The sequence below is a fragment of the Carassius carassius genome, chromosome 31 (genome assembly GCF_963082965.1).
Source record: "Carassius carassius chromosome 31, fCarCar2.1, whole genome shotgun sequence".
In the NCBI taxonomy this organism is placed as follows: domain Eukaryota; kingdom Metazoa; phylum Chordata; class Actinopteri; order Cypriniformes; family Cyprinidae; genus Carassius; species Carassius carassius.
Window position 1 is genome coordinate 15031651 of NC_081785.1, and position 22439 is coordinate 15054089.

The following is a 22439-nucleotide window of genomic DNA, read 5'->3' on the forward strand; positions in this document are numbered from 1 at the left end:
TAGTGCATCCACACCTGCAGTCTAACTGCTGATGCCAAAGATTTTTGAGAGCCTTTATTTACATTACCCTATGCATTTGCATTATTAAATATTCATCACAGCAGAGCTGCTTGACTGTGTTATGAATGTGTAAGCAGTGGGACAAAAATACAGTAGAAAAATTTAAAAGAAAGAATAAGGCAAAAGTGCATAAGGAGTTTTCTCTTGTTTCAAAGAGATTCGCCTTCACAGAGCGTCAAGGATTATGAAAAAGGAAAGCATGACTCATCTTGCACACACTTCAAACAGACGGGGGAATGGATGAAGTGAACATGAGCAACCAAAGTACACCAAAAATAAACATTTCTTTATTGGTTTGAGGAGTCTTGGACACCAGGTTGACATTTGGTAGCACACATTCATCCAGTCTGGCTAATTAGTGTCTGACATCAAAGCAGCAAGTGTGTTTCAAACCTTTGAGACGGTAAAGAAATGTGACTCTAATTATCCACTTTATCCTACAGTTCAAATGATTATGTGGATTTAGTAAAGCTTTGTTAAACAATTACCAAAAAATATAGATATTTTAGGTGACATGCCACTTGCCATGTCTGTTAGACCAAAATTATCATCATTCTTGAGGTTTTTCCAATGTCTCTTGTTTTTTGTGCTAGTTTGTCAGTCTAGCTTTAAGTGTAATTAGGACCAGAGTGTTTGTTAAGCACACTAACAAGCATCTTATAATGTTAATCTCACCAATCTCAAAATAACTAGACATATGTGAGACAGGACTATACGTCACACATACTGGGGTGAAATTAGAGATGCACAACACATAAATGATCATAAGAGTATCAGCCAATATTTGTGTGCGTGTGTGTTTTTTAAATTTATTATGTGTCTGATTAGGTTGACATTGAAATAATTAAGTTCCACTCTTTTCCTCAGCTAAGTAAAAACAAATTATATATATATATATATATATATATATATATATATATATATATATATAATAATTTTTCTTTATGTACATTTTGATGATTTTATTAATGATTTCAATCGTGTGAAAGTTAATTCATTTACTCAAATTTACTCACCCTCATGTTGTTACAAGCCTGTCTAACTTTTCTGCGAAACAAAAAAGAAGATATTCTGAAGAATGATGATAACCAACAGTCAGTTCCCACTGCATTTTATAGTATTTTTTTGTCCATTCAGTGAAGTCAATGGGAATCAAATCTGTTAGTTTTAACAACATTCTATATAAAAAATATTCTTTAATGTTCCACAGCAGAAAGACATTGAAGTTTTGAAACAACATGAGGGTAAATGAATTAAGAATTTAGAATAAGATTAAGCATGAGAAATAAAAGTCAGATTAATTCATAATCTCTCAATTAAACCCAGTAGATTAAGCATTAACCTTTCTACGAACTTCTGATACATAACTCATGATTTCTGCAAGAGATATTGAACTTTTAATAACAAACGGAGTCCCTAAAACACCTACAAGTATATAACATCATGTAAATAAACATAGGGTTGAAAATTACCATATCCATTTTGCATATTAATAAACAATCAGTATATCAAGCAAATACCAAATCTGATTAACATTTAAAATGGAATCCACTGATCGTGGATTATACATATCAGCAACCATTTCCATATCAGTGCATCACTAAGTGAAATATAACTCATAAAACTCAGTCCTCAGTGTCCATGCATTTCTGATGTCAGATCCAGTGACGTGACTAAACTGTGCTCTTTATATTAGTGTGTAGCTCTTGACAAGTGAGTCTCTCCTCACTGCTGCTTCTAAACATACTCACAGTATGAGAAAACAGTTGAGGGAAGGGAATAGGAGGATGGGAGAGTAGAGAAGAAAGGAAATGAATAGCAATAGGAGAGAAAACTGCTGCTGGAGCATGGATGGGAAGAAGATGTAAAAGTAAGAAATGGCACACAGGTGGTTCTGTAGAAATTTCAGTGAGGCTCAAAGAAAAAAAAAATCACTGAACATGATGCAGTAAAGCAGCTGAGATAGAATGCAATGCTGATTTAAATAACGTGATCTGGAAACCAAATGAGGTGACCGAGGGACTGTGTGGTACCTTTGGTTGGTCCTTTCCTGCTGAGCATGGCCTGCTGCTCCTCTGAGATGTTCAGTCTCCTCACCACATCAGCCAGGGCCGACTTGAGCAGCTGAATCTCATCCTCCTGCATCTGAACCCGCTGCTCCAGAGAGGCGATCCGGTCTGTCACCTCCATACTGCTCGCCACCGAGGCACTGTCATCTATAACACACACACAAAAAAACTCAAGTATATGGAAAACTAATGCTGAAATAATGCTGCAAAATTTTAGAACTCAAGATTTTATCCATTATATAACAGTATCTTTTTCACTAAATTCATAACAGTTGTTAGTAAGTACCACTGTTTAAAATAGGGTTCTCCATAAGTGCCTTAAAGAACCATTACTAAATTATGAGTAAATGTATTAATATATTAATAATGGTTCATAAAATATTACAGATGTGTCTGAATGTGGAAAATATTTACTTACTGTTACATTCTATTTTGAATGTAACTCACCACTTAAATTCATTTTAGATACCATAAAACTATGTCTGTCAATAAAATAAAAGAATTGTAATAATTCTCCTGATTTACCTGTAAAACTTTTTTTTTTTCAAAATAATAATTTTAATGATAAAAGACTAAAAACGATACAGTCAACTTGTTAAATAGTTTACAGTAAGCTTACTTTGTGAAAATAATAAATCTAATGTGGCATTTCAAGTAATTATACAGTAAAATAATGCTACATTTATGCCAACAATAATGTCAAAATAATGTTTTTGGATGTGAAAAAGAACAAGTCATCTTGTGTTCTCTTTCCATATATTAGTATTAACCACAGCTACTTGTGATGAGCTTTGATTACATGTGGCTTATATATTATAAAGGCACAAAGCAGAATATTATGGCAGAAAAAAAGATTTTAGTACTTCAGTTGGTGTATTAACATTATCTTTATGTTAATTCATCTGTTAATGAAATATTGCATATATGTTGTAAAAAATTTTTTACTATCGAAACATTTACTTTTCAGTGACCATCGAATTTAAGCCAAAAGTCTCGTCCAGCAGGGTGCGTTTGAAAATCAGAGAGGGGCGGCCTAACATGTCCTTCTTCGTTTCATATAAACATGCTGATGGTTTTTGCGGCACCCTTCCCTAACAGCTGCTGACCCTGAGAAACCCTTTTACCCTCTCTCGCACTCAAACACACAACCAACACACATATAAAAGAACAGTTAACTGTTTGCTAGGTGATTAGACTGCTTTGTTAAATGAGTGATATGAAACATTAATGAAACTAATGCTTTCAACCCTTCTCTGAGAATAACGTCTTCATTAATTATACACTGAGAGGAAGCAGCTGGTAATTAAAGCAATAATAATAAAAAAACTGTTAAAGATTTATAAGGAAGTCATTCAGTTAGCTGGGTGTGTCATGACTCTATGAGATCTTATTCATTGCAGATTATTTTTTTTATATTGTTTAAGGTCAGACTGGTATCATATATTTAAACACTTTACAATAAGGTTAATTTCATTAATATTTGTCATTAGATATCATGAACTAACAATAATAAGTCTCAGTTAACTGACATTCAGTAATACCATTTAAAATATGAATTCATAGCGAGTGTGACCTGAATTAGAATAATGCCAACTATGAGTCCCATCAGCTTGAATAATTGGCAGATGGGAAGCTTCAGGCAAAATAAAAAATGGATAGTTTTGAAAGTGAAATTTAGATAAGTACCTTCCACTGCAAACATTCAATCATTCAATGTTTCCATACCTCTGCTGAGCTGTATAATTAGACACACACACACACACACATCAGCTCAGCACATTTAATGGGCCTCCAGCCATTCCACTTAAAATTAATTTGCTTGCCCTGCAAAAACGATCATAATCTTTAATGTTCAGCGGTGATTAATCGCCTCTTGAAGATAAGCCTCTTAATGCAACACTATTTCACTCGGTCAAGATATTCAGATAACCCTTAGATATATATTTACCTGCACGGACCGGCACACTTCAGCCCTCTGTATTGGGAAAAACCATCCAGATATCCCAGCATTGATAAAGGTTTCTGCTACTGGATCACTGAAGGTTTTGACTACGCTACGCTAAGGCTTTTCATGAGTGCATTATGAACAAAGGAACATACACTGTGAATCCCTACATACACGCACGCACTTCAACAAAAGACAAAACCTAATAAAAAATGACTACTAATAATTAGAGCCGCAAATCATGCTGTTTGCATAGAAATTGCCTCTTTGATAGATGATATTAATCATTGATTGAGGCCGTCCCACGGATTCATCTTTTCAAAAGCTCCATGGGGAGATTATTCTCTTTTCTCCAAGCACAAACATAGTTTTCAACCATTCTGAAGCCGCTGGTGGCGTAATGCTAATAACCAGCACAATAAATGACTACATTTGCTCAATAGCCTAAAAGTGCTTCCCGCTCATTTGGCAAATGCACAAAATGAAACCGCACTCTACAAAAGTGCATGTGATAGAGCATGTAAACACACGCTTAAACACATATTTAATTATATTCCTTCTAAAACGCTAATGCTCTCCATTGTAAGGATGAAAGAACCTGAGATACTTTGATCTCATGAGAAACAGACAATACAAACATGCACGGGCATCTTCGAGACACCCCACAGAGTGGAGGTGCAGGAGACCTCCTTCCCTTCTGGCCATTTGTTTCATTTTAAATCCCTTCACCCATGCTTCCTTCAACTCAATCAGCTCAAAATTATAACATGAAAATGTCAATGCATTATTTTTCTAAAAGTCTGGTATGCATCTTTTACTCTTAGATTCATCTTTGAGAATTTGATGTCTTGTATTGATTTGATATCTATGAATTGGCTATGTAATTGGCATAATCTTTACCTGACTGATAATAAATTGTTACATTTGATTTACTCTGACTTACTCTGAAATTATTTTCTCAAGTAGATTAAGTGAAGGCTATGTCTGCGTCCAGGGTTAAGTGCATACTAAAACTCAGGCTAGATGGAGCATAGGGCACATCAGGTGAGATTTTAGATTTCTGACTAACCGCTTGACTTTAGTTAAGTTGTACTCAGTTGCATTAACTATGGGGGGCTAGTCAAACTACTGGTCATAACCGCTGGTTATTGCCTCAGCTTTAATTAAGTTGTACATGGGTAACTGAGGGGGACTCCTAGTCATAACCTCTGTCTACTGTTTAGACTGGCGAGTTTGTGATCGTGGGGCACACGTAGAAGAACGGCCGTCGTGGGGCACCCTGAGCGACATAGATTCCTAATGAACGAGTAAAATAAAGAGTTAAATTAGAATAATCAAATGTCAGAAGAATAACAATAATAATTAGACACCGGCAAACAACCAATTTGCCTTTCAACCTAAATTCGAGGTCATACTAAAATGGAGTCAGATTTGAGTTTAACCTAAATTAAATAACTCTACGTGCTGAAAGACAGAACACGCAGGAAACCTTCATCCAGCGGCGGATCCCTTCCTTGGGCCGAGTGCCTGGACATTGCACCATTGAACTTCTCAGCTACACATGACTGCAGGTGAGTATCAGGGAGCGGGCACTTCAACCACATTAAAAACATTATTGGGAATATATCAGTGCAGCATGAACTGATACAACTTGCAATTCTTGTTGCTGTTCGCTATGTTAAAACAGACGCATTGGCAGCCGTCCATATCTTCTAATCTAATATGTTTCAGAAATCAACCGCTCAGACCAAGGATGCACTTCCCTTGCCATTGTCTCTCTCTATCTCTGCCTTTCTGCCATTTCCCTCTGAATTCAATCTCGTTCAGTTTCACTGTGATTGAATTGGACGTCAGCCCATCTCTAGCTTTCATGTAGTAAAGGAAATTACTGTTTGTTAGATAGCACATCGCAATCCTAACTAATCTTTTTCTAGCTTCTGTTAGTTAACTTCCCAACACTGAACAGCTCTTTCATAACTATTATCTGGTGATTAGACAGAAGATTGAACCAAAAACTGAACAGTGCACTGAAAATCTACACCCCCCACCCCAGCAGAGTAAAACAGTTGAACAGTTTTACAAACCAGAGTTTATTTGTTTCAGATAACCGTCTCTAGGAGAGGCTCAATCCCATTTTGCTTAAGACAGTTTGGTGCATGAATTGAAGTTAAATGTAATATCTGTCCATCTTAATAACACTGAATTTTTTTCCCCATCCTCCCAAGAAAGAGTGACAGAACTGATCTCACACAGACAGACTTGTCCACCAAAAGACAGACTGCACACAAAATAAGATTGAAACTGAAGTCCAATTCCTGACCTACTGGCCTGACGAAGCACAGACATTAATTCGCTGTTTTAAAACCACTGCAAAGAATTTCAATGTTGAATCCATGCTACTCAGAGAAAGTCCTGGAAGTGCAAACTTATCTGCAAGATATGTAAATCTTAGAAACAACCAGTGTTACACAAACTCTAAATGCTTCGTATTGAATAAATATAAACATATCAGGTGTATTATCAAAAAAATGTTTAATGCTTACTAAAAATAATGTTTATAATGTTCACCTCACCAGCTATTTATTGGTCTTCATGAAATTAAACATAAAAGAATGAAACAGTTGTATTAAATTATTAAATTAGAAATTAAGCAAATGTGTTAAAAAAAAAAAACATACATTTAACAGGTCAAAAAAAAATTCATTAATGTTAACAACACTTTGATTAAAAATAATAATAGTTCCTAAAATAAAAACTGAATTACAACCTAAAAATATACATTTACAATTTAGTCTACTAACTGTAATGGTACTCATCAATATATTATCAGATATTCAAAAAATTATACTAATAATAGTTTAAATCCTTGAATAATGATAAAAACTACATAAAGGCAGGGCAGGGTAGAAAGTGTCAGTGGATGGATTATCAAAGTAAAATGGACTCTGTGGCGAGTGGGGCGGGGCCGAGGGACATGGGAGCGAGGCCGGTGGAGTGATTGGAGATGAGCTACACCTGTTCGACCCACCGGTCTCGAGGCCCACGGAGGAGATGGAAGGATATAAAACTGGAGCGACGACAGTGAAGGACGAGAGAGGACCAGGCCTGGGCTTTTAGTTGTGTTTTGGTTTTATTTTGTGCGCACCAGTCGTCCGTGAGGGGCTGGTGCGCTGTTTTGTGTTTATTTTGAATAATTAAATGTTATTTGATTGTCCGCCGGTTCCCGCCTCCTTCTTCCGGATGAATATGAAAGGTTGTATCGTTACAGACTCTCTTTAATATCTCCCTCAAAGCACTGAGGCTGATTAATAATGCATCTCTGGTCTCTCTCGGAGTCTGAACCTACTAGCTGATTCACTCAAACCCTGTATCTGCCCCATAAATGAGTCTCAACAGGAGCAGGGTGCTAAGGTTTGTAAGGATTATCATTACGCTAACAGTAAATGTGATCATGTTCCTTCACTTTGGAGGCTTGTCTACCCATAAAATGAAGGCAAATTTAAACTATCCCATTTCATGCTTAATAGAGCTGCTGTACAATGCAAATTACATTGCACATTTCTAAAGGTTCGGGTACATTTTCTGTTGTTACACAATTTTTTCTGTGGCCTAAGTCATTTCCATAGGAATCTTAACAACTGGAATTTCACATGAGGTAGAAAGATTTTACCATGCTGATTTCACAACGGATTCAAGTTGGTCACACAAATTCACTGTGTTCACCAACAGAAAGCTGCATAGTTTGAAAGTGACTTCTTTTAGCAATGCTTCATGCATTATTACACTATTGACAGTGGACTTTTTTTGTCTTCCAAAATTTGCTAATGCAAAATATGACGTAAATAAAATATAAACAACACTGCATATTGTGTTTTTGGAAATATATTGAAATATTAAAATATATACAGGTCCTTCTCAAAAAATTAGCATATTGTGATAAAGTTCATTATTTTCCATAATGTAATGATAAAATTAAACTTTCATATATTTTAGATTCATTGCACACCAACTGAAATATTTCAGGTCTTTTATTGTTTTAATACTGATGATTTTGGCATACAGCTCATAAAACCCAAAATTCCTATCTCAAAAAATTAGCATATCATGAAAAGGTTCTCTAAACGAGCTATTAACCTAATCATCTGAATCAACTAATTAACTCTAAACACCTGCAAAAGATTCCTGAGGCTTTTAAAAACTCCCAGCCTGGTTCATTACTCAAAACCGCAATCATGGGTAAGACTGCCGACCTGACTGCTGTCCAGAAGGCCATCATTGACACCCTCAAGCGAGAGGGTAAGACACAGAAAGAAATTTCTGAACGAACAGGCTGTTCCCAGAGTGCTGTATCAAGGCACCTCAGTGGGAAGTCTGTGGGAAGGAAAAAGTGTGGCAAAAAACGCTGCACAACGAGAAGAGGTGACCGGACCCTGAGGAAGATTGTGGAGAAGGACCGATTCCAGACCTTGGGGGACCTGCAGAAGCAGTGGACTGAGTCTGGAGTAGAAACATCCAGAGCCACCGTGCACAGGCGTGTGCAGGAAATGGGCTACAGGTGCCGCATTCCCCAGGTCAAGCCACTTTTGAACCAGAAACAGCGGCAGAAGCACCTGACCTGGGCTACAGAGAAGCAGCACTGGACTTTTGGACAAATTTTGCATGTCATTCGGGAATCAAGGTGCCAGAGTCTGGAGGAAGACTGGGGAGAAGGAAATGCCAAAATACCTGAAGTCCAGTGTCAAGTACCCAAAGTCAGTGATGGTCTGGGGTGCCATGTCAGCTGCTGGTGTTGGTCCACTGTGTTTTATCAAGGGCAGGGTCAATGCAGCTAGCTATCAGGAGATTTTGGAGCACTTCATGCTTCCATCTGCTGAAAAGCTTTATGGAGATGAAGATTTCATTTTTCAGCACGACCTGGCACCTGCTCACAGTGCCAAAACCACTGGTAAATGGTTTACTGACCATGGTATTACTGTGCTCAATTGGCCTGCCAACTCTCCTGACCTGAACCCCATAGAGAATCTGTGGGATATTGTGAAGAGAAAGTTGAGAGACGCAAGACCCAACACTCTGGATGAGCTTAAGGCCGCTATCGAAGCATCCTGGGCCTCCATAACACCTCAGCAGTGCCACAGGCTGATTGCCTCCATGCCACGCCGCATTGAAGCAGTCATTTCTGCAAAAGGATTCCCGACCAAGTATTGAGTGCATAACTGAACATAATTATTTGAAGGTTGACTTTTTTTGTATTAAAAACACTTTTCTTTTATTGGTCGGATGAAATATGCTAATTTTTTGAGACAGGCATTTTGGGCTTTCATGAGCTGTATGCCAAAATCATCAGTATTAAAACAATAAAAGACCTGAAATATTTCAGTTGGTGTGCAATGAATCTAAAATATATGAAAGTTTAATTTTTATCATTACATTATGGAAAATAATGAACTTTATCACAATATGCAAATTTTTTGAGAAGGACCTGTATATTTTTGCCATGTGGGGCAGCTCACCAGTTTTTGTGACAGTGCTATTGTGTAAACAAAATGCATCCTTCTAGTGAAAATTCCTCAAAGTGAATCCTCCTAGAGCTTTTCACAAACGATACTCATCGGCAAACTGGCCACTGAGACTGGCCTCTTACATAAAGAGTTCATGCTGAGAGACACAGGGAGGATCTTTGAGAGAAAGAGAGTTTGTTCTTTAAGAGGATTACAACCGCCTGTTTTCCCAACCACTTTGTTTTTCCCAACCACCTGAGTTCACAGATCCAAGGTCAGTTCGTTGAGCACCCATCTGGAAACTCCGGCAATAGTAAAACGGTGCTCTGTCTCACGGTGTAAGTGATTCAGAGAAAGTGGCTGGACTGTTATAAAATCCAGCAGAGCCCCGAATGAAGCAAGAGAACAGTATGATGCCAAGCTATTTGCAATATTACAAGTATATAATAAGGAAAAAAGATGGCCTTTAGCAAACAGGACTTAGGAGGTAAAAATAGACGCATGAGATCATCCCAAAGACCTCACCTGTGACCTCTGGCATGAAAAGAGCAGGAGAAAGAGAGAAAGCAGGGAAGAGGTGATGAGCAGTGCCAAACTGTCCCAATGAGAGAGCCAGAATTTCAATCCAACTTACATCAGCAAAATCTACCTTCAGGTCAAGCTGTAATCAACCTATTAAAGCAGATGTCTTCTACAATTCTGATTTAAAATCCTGTGTTTTATAATTGAGGCTTAATCTTTACAAGTTAACAATATTGACTTGATTTTTACATTTTCTGAATAGTAAATGCCGGTGGAGTTTAGTCACTTAGCCTTATCACAACAAATCTAGGGTGTTGTGGGTGGCTGCCAGCTAGAAGCTATGTGGTTCGTAAAGTTTTGTGAGTGTTTTTAGCATACTGTTGTTAAGATACAGGTGATGATACACCGGTCTGGATACTTTAGGTCAGTGGTGGGCTCTGGTTGCCTGTTGATGGCAACATTGTTAAAAAAGTTTCCCTGTGTATCATCACCTTAAGTGTTTTTAATGTGTTGCTATATGGTTGCTAGAGTGTTTTTTATGTTAATATGCAGCTGCTACAATGTTGTTAATGTTTAAAGAGTGTTGATATGCAGTTGCTAGTACGTTGTTAGTGTGTTGCTAGGGTATTCTGAGTGTTTCTTTTGTGCTGCTGTGTAGTTGCTACAGTGTTCTAGAGAGTGTTTTAGAGCTTTGCTAGGCAGTTTCTAGGATTTTGAGTGCTTTTTAAAGTCTTAATATGCAGCTGCTAAGATGTTCTTAATGTTTATAGTGTTGCAGTTGTTACTATGTTGCCATGCGGTTGCTAGGGTATTATGAGTGTGTTATGCAATTGCCATGGTGTTGCTACGGTGTTCTGAATGTTTTGAACTTGTTGCTATGCCGTTGCTAGGATGTTGTTAGTGTGTTGCTATGTGGTTGGTAGGATGTTCTGAGTATGTTGCTATGCAGTTACTGGTATAAGTGTTTTTTACATGTTGTTATGTGGTTGCTTAGTCATTCTGGTTCTTGCATTCAGAAACAGCTAGACACAGCACAGAAAAACAAAACAGGCTCCAGTTGTATTGAAAGTCAAGCTTTAAAAAAGCGTTACTCATGGCGCAAGATGTTAAAAAATAGAGACACATCACAATGGTTGAAGATCACCATCTAATGCATATTTAAAGGCATCAAATGAAAATTCAAACCATTTTCTAAATTAAATTTGTTGAATTTATAGTGAATGATTCAACAATGCATGTTTCTTTTTTAATTGATATTGTTTAAATTGAAGAAACTGAAGATCAAGAACTGAAGAATTTATTAACAATTTACTAAAATAATAATAATAATTTATAATTTTGTACTATATATATATGACTGCAAGTTCATAATGAGACCTTCCTCCTTTCAATCAACAACTGATGGACTTTCAAATCCAGCCCTACATATTTTTCTTTCTTTCCTGATAATCCAATTCACTTGGATGCACATCACAAACTTTCCTTCTGTCGCTACTTCCATCACATTGTGAATTTAAAAAGACAGACAGATCAAAGACAGATCAAAGAACATATCCTGTGCGAACAGCCCCTTAGCAAGCACCACTAATGAAAGGACGATGGAATTATAAAATGAGGACATAGAGGAGAGGGTTTGCCAAACTGCTTGATGGGATATTAGTGTACATCTTATCTTTCTCCTTCCCTCTCATGCACTCCTTACTATAAAAAAGTTGTTAGCATGCTGCATGTGTAAGACAGGCAGCAGAAGCTATATGTGTGTTTACGTGTGTGTTCATTAATCACACCAGCCTCCATCCCCACAGAGAGACACCAGTCAGTGACAAGTGATGCGGAGATGCCCGTTGTTCCCTGTTAATCTCCTCCAGGCAGCCAGGGAGGCAGAGAAAACAACTTTATATGAACCGCAGAGGAGGGTGTTTTCCACCCCCACCACCCTGCTCACTGGCAAGAAAACAACAAGAGGGGTATTTTAGGGACAACAGTGCTCTAGCCCCAAGCCTCGCTGTTAGGATACAGGAAGTGGTCGGGCTAAGAGAGGATTAAAGGGAAACTGAGCCGATCCAGATCAGCAGTTATCCCCTGTGCTCTGGGAGAAAGTGCACAGGCCTAACACGCTCTGATATATGGGCTCATGAGACTACTGAAAACAGAGCCTGTTGTGTTGTTTTGGGATCAAAACTGGCAAATGTTTTTGTCCTACAAATGAGTTGCTGGCCAGAGATGTTGTTTAGCAGTTCAATGTTTTAATTGTTTGCTAGCAATAATATTATAAAGGTTTAAATGTATTATTCAAGAAATATGAGCAAAACAAGCAGAAATAACTAATATATATATATATATATATATATATATAAATGTAAAAAGTCACTAAGCAAAGTTGTCAGTAGGATCTTTCTTGACCAAATGAGATCTTGGCCAAATAGAGATATTTTTAAGAATGAATTATTTCTATTTAAATTTCATGAATGAACTGATTATTTTCACAGTCTAATATATAAAACTGTTCAAACGTTAGGTGTTTTTGGAGGAGGGTGCCTTCTGCTCAACAAGGCTGCATTTATTTGAGCAACAATACAGTAATATAATAATATTGTAAAAATTGTGTTACAATTCAAAATAAGTATTTTCTATTTGAATATATTTTAAAATCTAATTTATTCCTGTGATGTCAAAGCAGCCATTACTCCCATCTTCCGTGTTATATGATATAAACTTTGATAATTTTTTTCAGGATTCTTTAATTAATAAAAAGTTCAAAAGAACAGCATTTATATGAAATAGAAATCTTTTTGTATCATAAAAGTTCTGTTTACTGTCACTTTTGATCAACTTAGTGCATCCGTGCTGAAGTATTGAGCTATATTGTAACTTTTTATTAAAAGGACAGTTCTCCCTCAATTCACTGACATTTACTGTATGGCTTCAGAAGACTTGGAATATAGTGTATAAATCATATGGATTGCTTTAATTTTATTTTTGTCATTTTTGAGCTTAGCATCCCTTGGTCACTACTCACTTTCAAGAGCAGCAGGAGCATTCTTGGAAATGTCTCCATTTATGTTTTACAGAAGCAAAAATAAAATAATCATAAAAGTTTGGAATGACAAGGATGAGTAAATAATATTAATTAAACAATTTCCTTTTAATAATTTAAAAGAGATAACTGTAAAGTAAACAAAAAAAATGATTAAAGAGATAGGGTAAATTATTCTTTTAAAAACACAAATTGTCATTTCAAAAGTGCTTTAAACTAATATTGTGCATTTTAGCATGTCAAGAGAGCCTTGCTGCTAATGGCACCTTTCCAGACAACAAAACGCACTTATAGACAATTTAAAGAACGCTCTAAAGGACTCAGTGCTGCAAAAGTGAAGCTACACATCATGTCATGCTACTCACCCCACCCACATGCTCCTCGAACTCCACTTCGACAGACTAATCAAAAAAGCTCACTCGTTCAGTCACAGGTCAACCACAGTGAAAAACGGCACACACAACTCTCTAAACAACAAAACACTTATCTCCATGTTTAATCAGCCAGGGCCTCTGTTCATGGGACCCACCCTTTATGGCAGACCCTCTCAGTCCAGCACAGTCACCATAGAGATGAGAAGACAAAACCGACCTGGAAAAGGCACGCTGGAGTACAGCAGAAACTGCGGGTTGTGCTGACTCATGCTCTCCTGAGAAATGGCACAAGCGGCGTGGAGCTCTGGTGGCAAACGAGGCAGGGAAGGAGGAGTGGAGACTGAGGATTTTGAAGGAGTCGCAGAGGGTCTGACTCACAGAGCAGGAAAAAAGTAGGGCAACATTAACTCATGGCTGGCTCTGCTTTCCTGCTCCTGACACAATGCTCTTTTCAGCGTGTGTGAAAGCCTGGGCTTTCTTCTCCTTCAGAACCCAGGGCATTGTGTACACTAAACAAATGGCCCAGAACAGTGGGTGGGTGGGTGGTTTAAATAAACTGAAGTGTTGTTCTTTGGGTGGGTTTGCCGATGCTGTGCGGTAACGACACTGGATGTTACATACGGAAAATCATATGTCAAGCCACTGTGCAGCACAACTGAGCTGATGGAAAAGAGCAAGCGTGTCAGTGTTGCTATTGTCAACTAAAACTCTTACTAAACTCAACTATTAAATCTATTTCCTTAATTGAAACAATATATTTTAGATGATAAATTAAAAACTAGAAATGTTGCCTTAGCAACTTAATGAAAAACGTACTAATATTTCTAAAAACTAAATAAAAAAAAGCTTTCTATATATTTAAAAAAAAACTAAATTAATAAAACAAACTAAAATAAAAACTGAAAAGATAAAAATAAAAGCTACTTCAAAATATTAATAAATACTATAACAGTATATCAAATTTACTATACTATATACACTGTAATAGTTTGTTTCCTTACTTGAATTGAAATAAAACATAGTTTTTAGATGAAAAAATACCCAAAATACAATACAAAATAAAAGCTGACATACTGAAATAAAATAAAGCTAAATAGAAATATAAAAAAACAAAAAGTAATAAAAATGACAAACACATAGGCTAAAATTACTAAAACAAACAGAATATAAAAAAATAAAAGCGCTTATAAATACTATAATAGTATATAAAAATACTATAATAACTCTCCATTGTGAGTATTTACATGCTTCTGCCTCCATGCATAATCGGTTCTGAACAAAAGAACATGGGGAAAGGCTTGCCATGACTCTCACTTGTGATTTCACAGTGGTACAAAAAAAATTTCCATTGGATAATGGATGCTCAAACAATACTGAAAAATTCAAATATAAAATCCCAGAAAGCCTTTTGGTTGGACTTATTCTGGTCCACACAACACATATCAAAGACATGCACCATGTTTTACCATTGCAAAGCATTAGCATATTTTGAAGCAAAATTTGAATAATCCTGTCTGCTTGACACCACCACAAAAGCCTCTTTGTTTTGGAAGCCCTTGAGAGTGAATGAGCGAGTGGAATATTCCAAAAACCTCCATAATGTACTAAAATAGCACAATACTATGCCTTCAGCAGGACGTGTGCTTCAGATATGCCACTGACACCTTGAACGCTGCACTGCTTATGACTAAAAGGCAAAATGCAGTATGTCCAGGAAAAACACCTTTTGGTAAATCACAATAAAGTTTCATGAGTGTTAATCTGTTATTCTGGAAATTGTGGAAGCATGTGATATAAAAATTAAAAATAGTCACATTTTGTGGTAAGATCATCACAATTTACAAGTAACTATTATGAAAAGCATTAGCAAAAAACATGAGCATTAGATCAATCAAAAGTGACATTAAAGCTTTAGTTCGCCCAATTTGCAAAATTATGTCATTAATAACTCACCCTCATGTCGTTCAAAACCCGTAAGACCTCTGTTTATTTTTGGAACACAGTTTAAGATATTTTAGATCTAGTCCAAGAGCTCTCAGTCCCTCCATTGATGCTGTGTGTACGGTCTACTGTCCATGTCCAGAAAGGTAAGAAAAACATCATCAAAGTAATCCATGTGACATCAGAGGGTCAGTTAGAATTTTTTTGAAGCATCGAAAATCAATTTTGGTCCAAAAATAGCAAAAACTACGACTTTATTCAGCATTGTCTTCTCTTCCGTTTCTGTTGTAAGACAGTTCAAAACAAAGCAGTTTGTCATATCCGGTTCGCGAACGAATCATTCGATGTAACCGGATCTTTTTGAACCAGTTCACCAAATCGAACTGAATCGTTTTAAACGGTTCGCGTGATGATGTTTTTCTTACCTTTCTAGACATGGACAGTAGACCGTACACACAGTTTCAATGGAGGGACTAAGAGCTCTTGGACTAAATCTAAAATATCTTAAACTGTGTTCCAAAAATAAACGGAGGTCTTACGGGTTTGGAACAACATGAGGGTGAGTTATTAATGACATAATTTAGCAAATTGGGCGAACTAACCCTTTAAGGCCTTATACAATGTTACAAAATTCACTTCAAATAAATGCTCTTCTTCTGAACTTTCTATTCATCAAAATAACTGTAGAAAAATGTATCATGTTATAGAGAGAGAGAGAGAGAGAGAGAGAGAGAGAACATGTAGCACTAATAGCTTTGGTCTTCTCAAATAGAAGGCCAGTGCAGATGATGGTTTCAGAATTGTTATCAGTAACGTAATGGGACAGAGTGCCTGATAAAGAGCCAATGCAAGTCATCTGGGGTCTGCCACATAACAGACAAACAACATCCATGTCAATATCACCCATTTAACGGTAGACAAGATTTATCCCTCAGTATGCAAATTTTTTTTTATGAGAGCCAGATCAATAAATAACAGCACAAGATCCATAATACTAAATGAAATCGATGTCTAGCTTTGAACAAATCCTGGAAGAGTTATATTCTGTATATCAATATTTACCTCCAAATTTTTAAGTGACAGCATTGTACGGTCATTGAGAAGATTATGAATAAATGATGTCTTCCAATTGGCTCTTATGAATTGCAACCTTTTGCTGCTAAGGTTGTGGAGAGGTCAAGTTTAGAGTCAAGTGGAAGCTTTTGTTCATGACTTTCATTCTCACTCACTTTCAGTTTTCTTGTCTGGTTTAGTCAGTAACGTGAGCAGGTCTTTAATCCTAATCCTGTTGCACATGCATCCATCAGTGGCTCAAAGGACAGCCAATAAGAAGTGAGAGCCGCGTGCCAAGAACACTTCCCTGGCAGCTGCATGAGACAACAGCAGTCAGAAAGATTGAGACGTCTGGTAGACGTTTAGATGCCACAACACCAGATAACCCATTACTCCCTTTGCCAGAACTCACTGCCAATGTTTAATTTGAGTAAAGACATGAGGATATTTTCTCTTCAGTAAATTATCAAGATGATGGTCACATTTTGGCTGAATGAAAACAATCATGTAACAGTCAATCACTCAAAAATGAAATCTCTTCACGTCACTTACCCTCATGTCTTTCCAAAACTGGAGCACAAAAGAAGATATTTTAAATGTTTCCAGTGTTTGTCAATACAATGAAGGTAGGGGGCCAAAACAATATTAGATTCCACTGGCTTTTATTGTATGAACATTTTTATGTTTTATTTTATATTTTTCTTATTGTTTGTTTGATTAAATGTCTTAATCTGAGGGCATGAGATTATTTAAAGGTCAGTTTTAAAGGATTACTTCAATCAAAAATAAAAATTCATCATTTATTCACCTTCATGTTGTTCCAAACTTGTATGACTTTATTTCTTTTGTGGAGCACAAAGATATTTTGAATGTTTCAACAGTTTTTGTTGATACAAAGCTAAAGTGGACTGAAAACAATATAGAACCCGCACTGACTAATAAAGATTTTTTTTAAATATCTTTTATGGAATGCCATAGTGAACAGAATATGAACTTTCATTTTTTGAGTGAACTAAGCCTTTAAGATCGACCTTTAAATGACTCTTTTCATTCAGCAAAACATTACCATCATCGTTTTCTGGAGGCAATAATAACCTCAGGCCTTTATAATATTAATTTTTGGCTGAACTATCCCTTTAAGAGTCTATCTTTTCTTAAGAAAACTACAAGCAGATGAGTCTGAGGTTGGCAATACTTTAAATGAAGGTATAAGGCCTATTGAATCTGCCTAGGAAATTGGTTTGCTGACCCAGTATCCCTACCTTAGTGTGATTGGCTGATCAGTAACTCGTGAAGCATTTAAGAAAAAAATGACTTCATAGCAGATCCAGAGCTTTGGCTGAGCACTGTACTGCCAGATGACCTCACCACAGCGCTCTCCAGCACATCCTCATTCAATTACCCACAGTCCTATGCTGGCCTAACAAGCCAGAATACAGGCCAGCCATCACAGCAGCTCTCATACTCACTCAGCCGAACAGAGTGAATGCAGAAAAGAAAAGAGATTGTCTTTTTACATTTAAGAACTTGTAAAACAAGATGTTTAGAAGTGTAACTGATGAATGAGGCCTTAAGCAGATTAAAGGGCTCTTAAATGCTGAATGGAAGACTTCGAATAGGCTACATGTCTGCCAAGATGACGAAAGAGAAGATCACACAGTGTTTTGTGGTGTCGCCACAACCGCACAATGATATCATAACTTCAGTGTAAACACAAGTCAGAAAGCTCTTATGAACACATTAGCCACCCAAGCGCTCACATGGTAGATATACAGCTATGTCACATGACCCCAGAAACAAATATGACTCTAATGTTGTATTTTCAAATCGCAATATGAACATTAAAGGAGATTAATGAGTGAACAAACTAGGGATACAGACCGATATTAAAACTCTGGCCGATACTGATAAGCTGATAGTTATGTTCATGTTTTGGCTGATAACAGATAAATGGTCAGCATTCAAATTAAATACTGTTTTGTGAAAAACAAAATACTAAAGACTGAAACCAATCTTTTTAAATGCATTTGAAAGTGAATTTAGGCATCAAAACATACAGATTTACAATATGAAACATGGATATTATTTTAAGATTTGCTAAATATGACATTATTACTATAAAATTAATATTCAATAATAATAATTATTATTATTATTGTTATATGAAAACATTACAATAAAATGATTCATTATAAATATATAAGCATGCAATTAAATTTGTAATTTCATACGTGCATATTGTATCCACTGATAAATTATAAAATCTAAATTATAAATTATAATACAATACAAATATACTGTGCATGTCTAGAACAAACATAATTATAAAAGAGAGAATGTTGATTTAGAGTAGAAGAGTAGACTATACTATTTATTTCATTCTTTCTACTACAAGATGTTGTCATTATTTTAATGTTACTTGTCACTTCTTTGTAATTAATTGTGAAATTTACTAGTCATTCCTGTACAAAAACATTTTCTACATTTTTTTCAGTGTAGATTGAAATAAACCCTCACTAATAAAGGGTTAAACTACAGTTCAATAAAACATGTACTGTAGAAACTCATGCAAAAGCACAGCATCACATTGTACAAAAGAGCAGGGAGATCTTCAGACGTCATATGAGGTTTCTTAATGCAAGAGATTAATGGTGTTTGACAGAACAGTGACACGCACATTTATTCATCCTGGAACAAGGAAATCCCTTGATAACCACCTCATCCTCCTCTCTTCTTTTCCTCTTTTATCATCAGCCCTCACCCAAAAGCCTTGAAGCACCAGCCAGCATACACACACATGACTACAGATCGCAATCAGGATGGCAAAACAACAAAAAACGCCCTGAAAAAGGACAACAACCCAACCAATCAAAACTGACATCCTCATTCTTTAGCTTGTCGGAAAGGTCTTGAGTTTCATTTTCAGTGAAAAAATGGTCTGATGTAATAAAGGTGTAAGAGATTTTTCCCTGCATTGTTTTGTTCAAAACGAACACGTCAGTCTGAAAACATGACAAATATGCGTCAGGTACCTAAACACTTTAAGAACCGGAATAACATAACGTGAGAGATGTCCTTCTAGATATACTTGCTTCGAGAGAATATCAGCGAGAAGCCTGTAAGAAAACTGTCAATTACTATCATTCGTTTCAAATTGATCCATCCCAGCCAAGAGGAGTTAAAAACTTTGTCAAAGTTAAGGGACTGAAAAAGGTCATAGAGGTTAAGTGCAGCACCTGAGGTGCCATCGTCCAGCTGAGGCAACATGTTTACCTGAACATGAGGAGATGTAGATCATAAGAAGGACAAGCTCTTAGACTAAAGACAGAAAACATGATGAGTTTACCGTTGCAGAACTGCAGCAGTGAGGAGGTGTCATAGAGACTGCTGTAGCAGGAGAAGCCGTCCTCCATTCTCTTCCTCACTTCTTCCCTTTCTCCGAAAACTCCCTGTTTCTTTCACTGGCTGTCCACTGCAGCTCTCTGTCCATTCAACATCCAGTCTTCTTCAAGGGTCAGCCTGCCAGTGTCATTCACCATGACAACCCATTCACCAAGTCACGCTAACTTAGACGCTCTCCTTGAATAGGACGCCAAAAAAAAGAAAGAAATAGTTCTGAAGTTCTAAAATGCAGGTCTTCTTGTGCACTTTTTCTTTCTTTGCTGTTTTCCTGTGTGAGACCTCCAAAAGAGAAATAAGCCAGGACAGGGCTCGAGCTCTCAGAGGAGGAGTGTGTGCGAGTGTTTGTGTGATGTCGAGGACACTCCGCTGAGCTTGTCAGCGAGTCCTGATCTTACAGTGAAGAACGGACCAATCAGCATACAAGGGGCGGAGCCTCTCTCAAAACATAAACCCTCCCCCTCCAGCTGACTCCACTCTGATGCTGTAGGAAACACTGCTGGAGAAAATAAGCTAGAAAACATGACTTTGATGCATTAGAGTTGTCTTAAAATAGAAACAAGTTGGTGTGAATCGATATTTAGAGTTGGCAAAGGGTTATTATTGATTTAGAGTATTTGTGTTTGTTTTCACTCACTGATTTAGAGATGTTGTACTTAAACTGGAGTAAAGAGGATTATGACTGTTGTTTGTGGGTGGGTGAGGCTAAATCTAAGCTTCCACGTTTCACAGAAGCAGGAAAGACGTTGTACTGTGTAACACATTTTAAACAAAACAATCATAAACAAAACCAACCATATCATTCAAAAGTTTGGGGTCAGTAAGATTTTATGAAATGTTTTTGAAATAAGTGTCTTATGGTCAGCAAGGCTGTATTTATTTGATTAAAAATACAGTAAAAATAGTAGTACTGTAAAATATTATTACAATTTAAAATGTATGTTATTTATATGAATACATATAAAAAAATAAAAATTCCTGAAATGGCAAAGCTGAATTTTCAGCATAATTACTCCAGTCTTCAGTGTCATGTGATCCTTCAGAAATCATTCTAATATGCTGATTTAGAGCTCAAGAAACATTTCTAATTATTAGAAATGTTGAAAACAAATTGTGTACTGCTTAATGTTTTGTGTAAACTGTGATACTTTTTTTCAGGATACTAGGATAAATAGAAAGAAAAGAATTTATTTGAAGAAAAATATTTTAACATGTCTAAAGTATTACTATAAAAGAAATCATACTGACCCTAAACTTTTGAAATACTTTAAGAAAGCTGCTGTCACATTACTTAAAACTTGTAGTTAGTTACCCAAGCATAGCAGACAGTAAAGAAATAAAGCATTGCTTCCCACATGAGGAGGAAGGCTTTTGGGGACTTTTCCACATATGAGACAGAATACATGACCTCACTTTCCACCCCTTATTCCATAATCCAAACAAGCTTTTTGGAGTAAAAATCTGAGCTAAACACTGACTGTTCAAGCCTTATCTGCCTTCAGACAGACAAAGCAGTCTGGAAGACCATCAAAGAGAAACCAAGGTTGGAAGAAAGAGAACGAGAGTGTATCTCAGTTTTGACAGTGGGTCGTCACAAGAGAAAACCTTTTTAAAATATTCAAGAGGCAGGCACATTCGGTGTCATATGCAAACAGATTACAACATGGCCTATATTTACGTGTCTTCAAACAGACAAAACACAGTCAAATGAAAAAAAGAAGAAAAGAACAGAAAAGCGGCAAGAGCCTTTTTAAAGCTCATCCTCTTGACCCCATCCCCCAACATCAAATAATGGCAAGTGGAAGAAAGCTGTGTGTTAAATTGGATTTCTAGGGGTTCTGTGTCTAATTTGGCCATGGCTTTTCCTCAGAAGCCTAAAAAAAGTAAATGATCCGAGGTGGATGATGCGACATTTTCATGTCCCACTGGTGTCTCTCTTTCTCTCTCTTGACCCGAGGCCAGCAGTGCTTCTTGAATCTGGCATCATAGTGTTTATTCTTACGCCCCATAACAGTGCTGACAATAACACTTCTGTCTGTCCCACTAAAGATCAAATCGAGGGTTAGCCCCAGAGGGCAGCCATCCATATTTCCTGCATTATTTACATGTCTCTTTCTCTGAAAACTTAAAAAAAGGGACCTTTTATCAGCTAATTGTTTTCATATTCCATTTGCAATTTTATTTAATTTAATACTTAGCCTAGTTGTTATTTTATAACATAAATAAATACAAGCAATGTTTAGCATGTTCATGAAGGTTTTCTGGGCCAGTGCATAAAAATATGAAGTGCTAAATTTTTATTTTGTCTTGTCCTGAATCATGATGGCAAGCCTACAATAATTTTTTAAGTTTACATTAATGGTCTGGTTTGAGAAATTTCAAGCTTCTGTCATTCACCTTTGTGTGTTTAAGTCATTTCCAACTTGCATTTATTTTATTTTATACCTAAAAACTTTGCTTCATGTAGCAAGCCTGTTTTTATTCAAGTACAAAACTGTATAAATAATAAAATAAAATAAAATAACAATAGTGATTTATATT

At 36.6% G+C, this 22439-nt stretch overlaps 1 protein-coding gene across 8 annotated transcripts in view; it reads right to left on the minus strand.

Moving 5' to 3' along the window:
• The window catches only part of LOC132111622 (echinoderm microtubule-associated protein-like 1), a 52799-nt gene that overhangs the window by 22985 nt on the left and 7375 nt on the right, over positions 1-22439 (minus strand). For 4 of the 8 annotated variants that reach the window (XM_059519095.1, XM_059519094.1, XM_059519093.1 and 1 more), the window contains exons 1-2: positions 19846-20257; positions 2094-2276 (exon numbers count right to left, since the gene is read on the minus strand). In XM_059519095.1, the coding sequence (XP_059375078.1) occupies positions 2094-2276; positions 19846-19912 (250 nt within the window). In that variant the 5' untranslated portion in view covers positions 19913-20257. Of the gene's footprint in view, positions 1-2093; positions 2277-19845; positions 20258-22439 lie in introns of those variants that run through there. The other 4 variants (XM_059519100.1, XM_059519099.1, XM_059519098.1 and 1 more) reach the window with 2 other exon arrangements.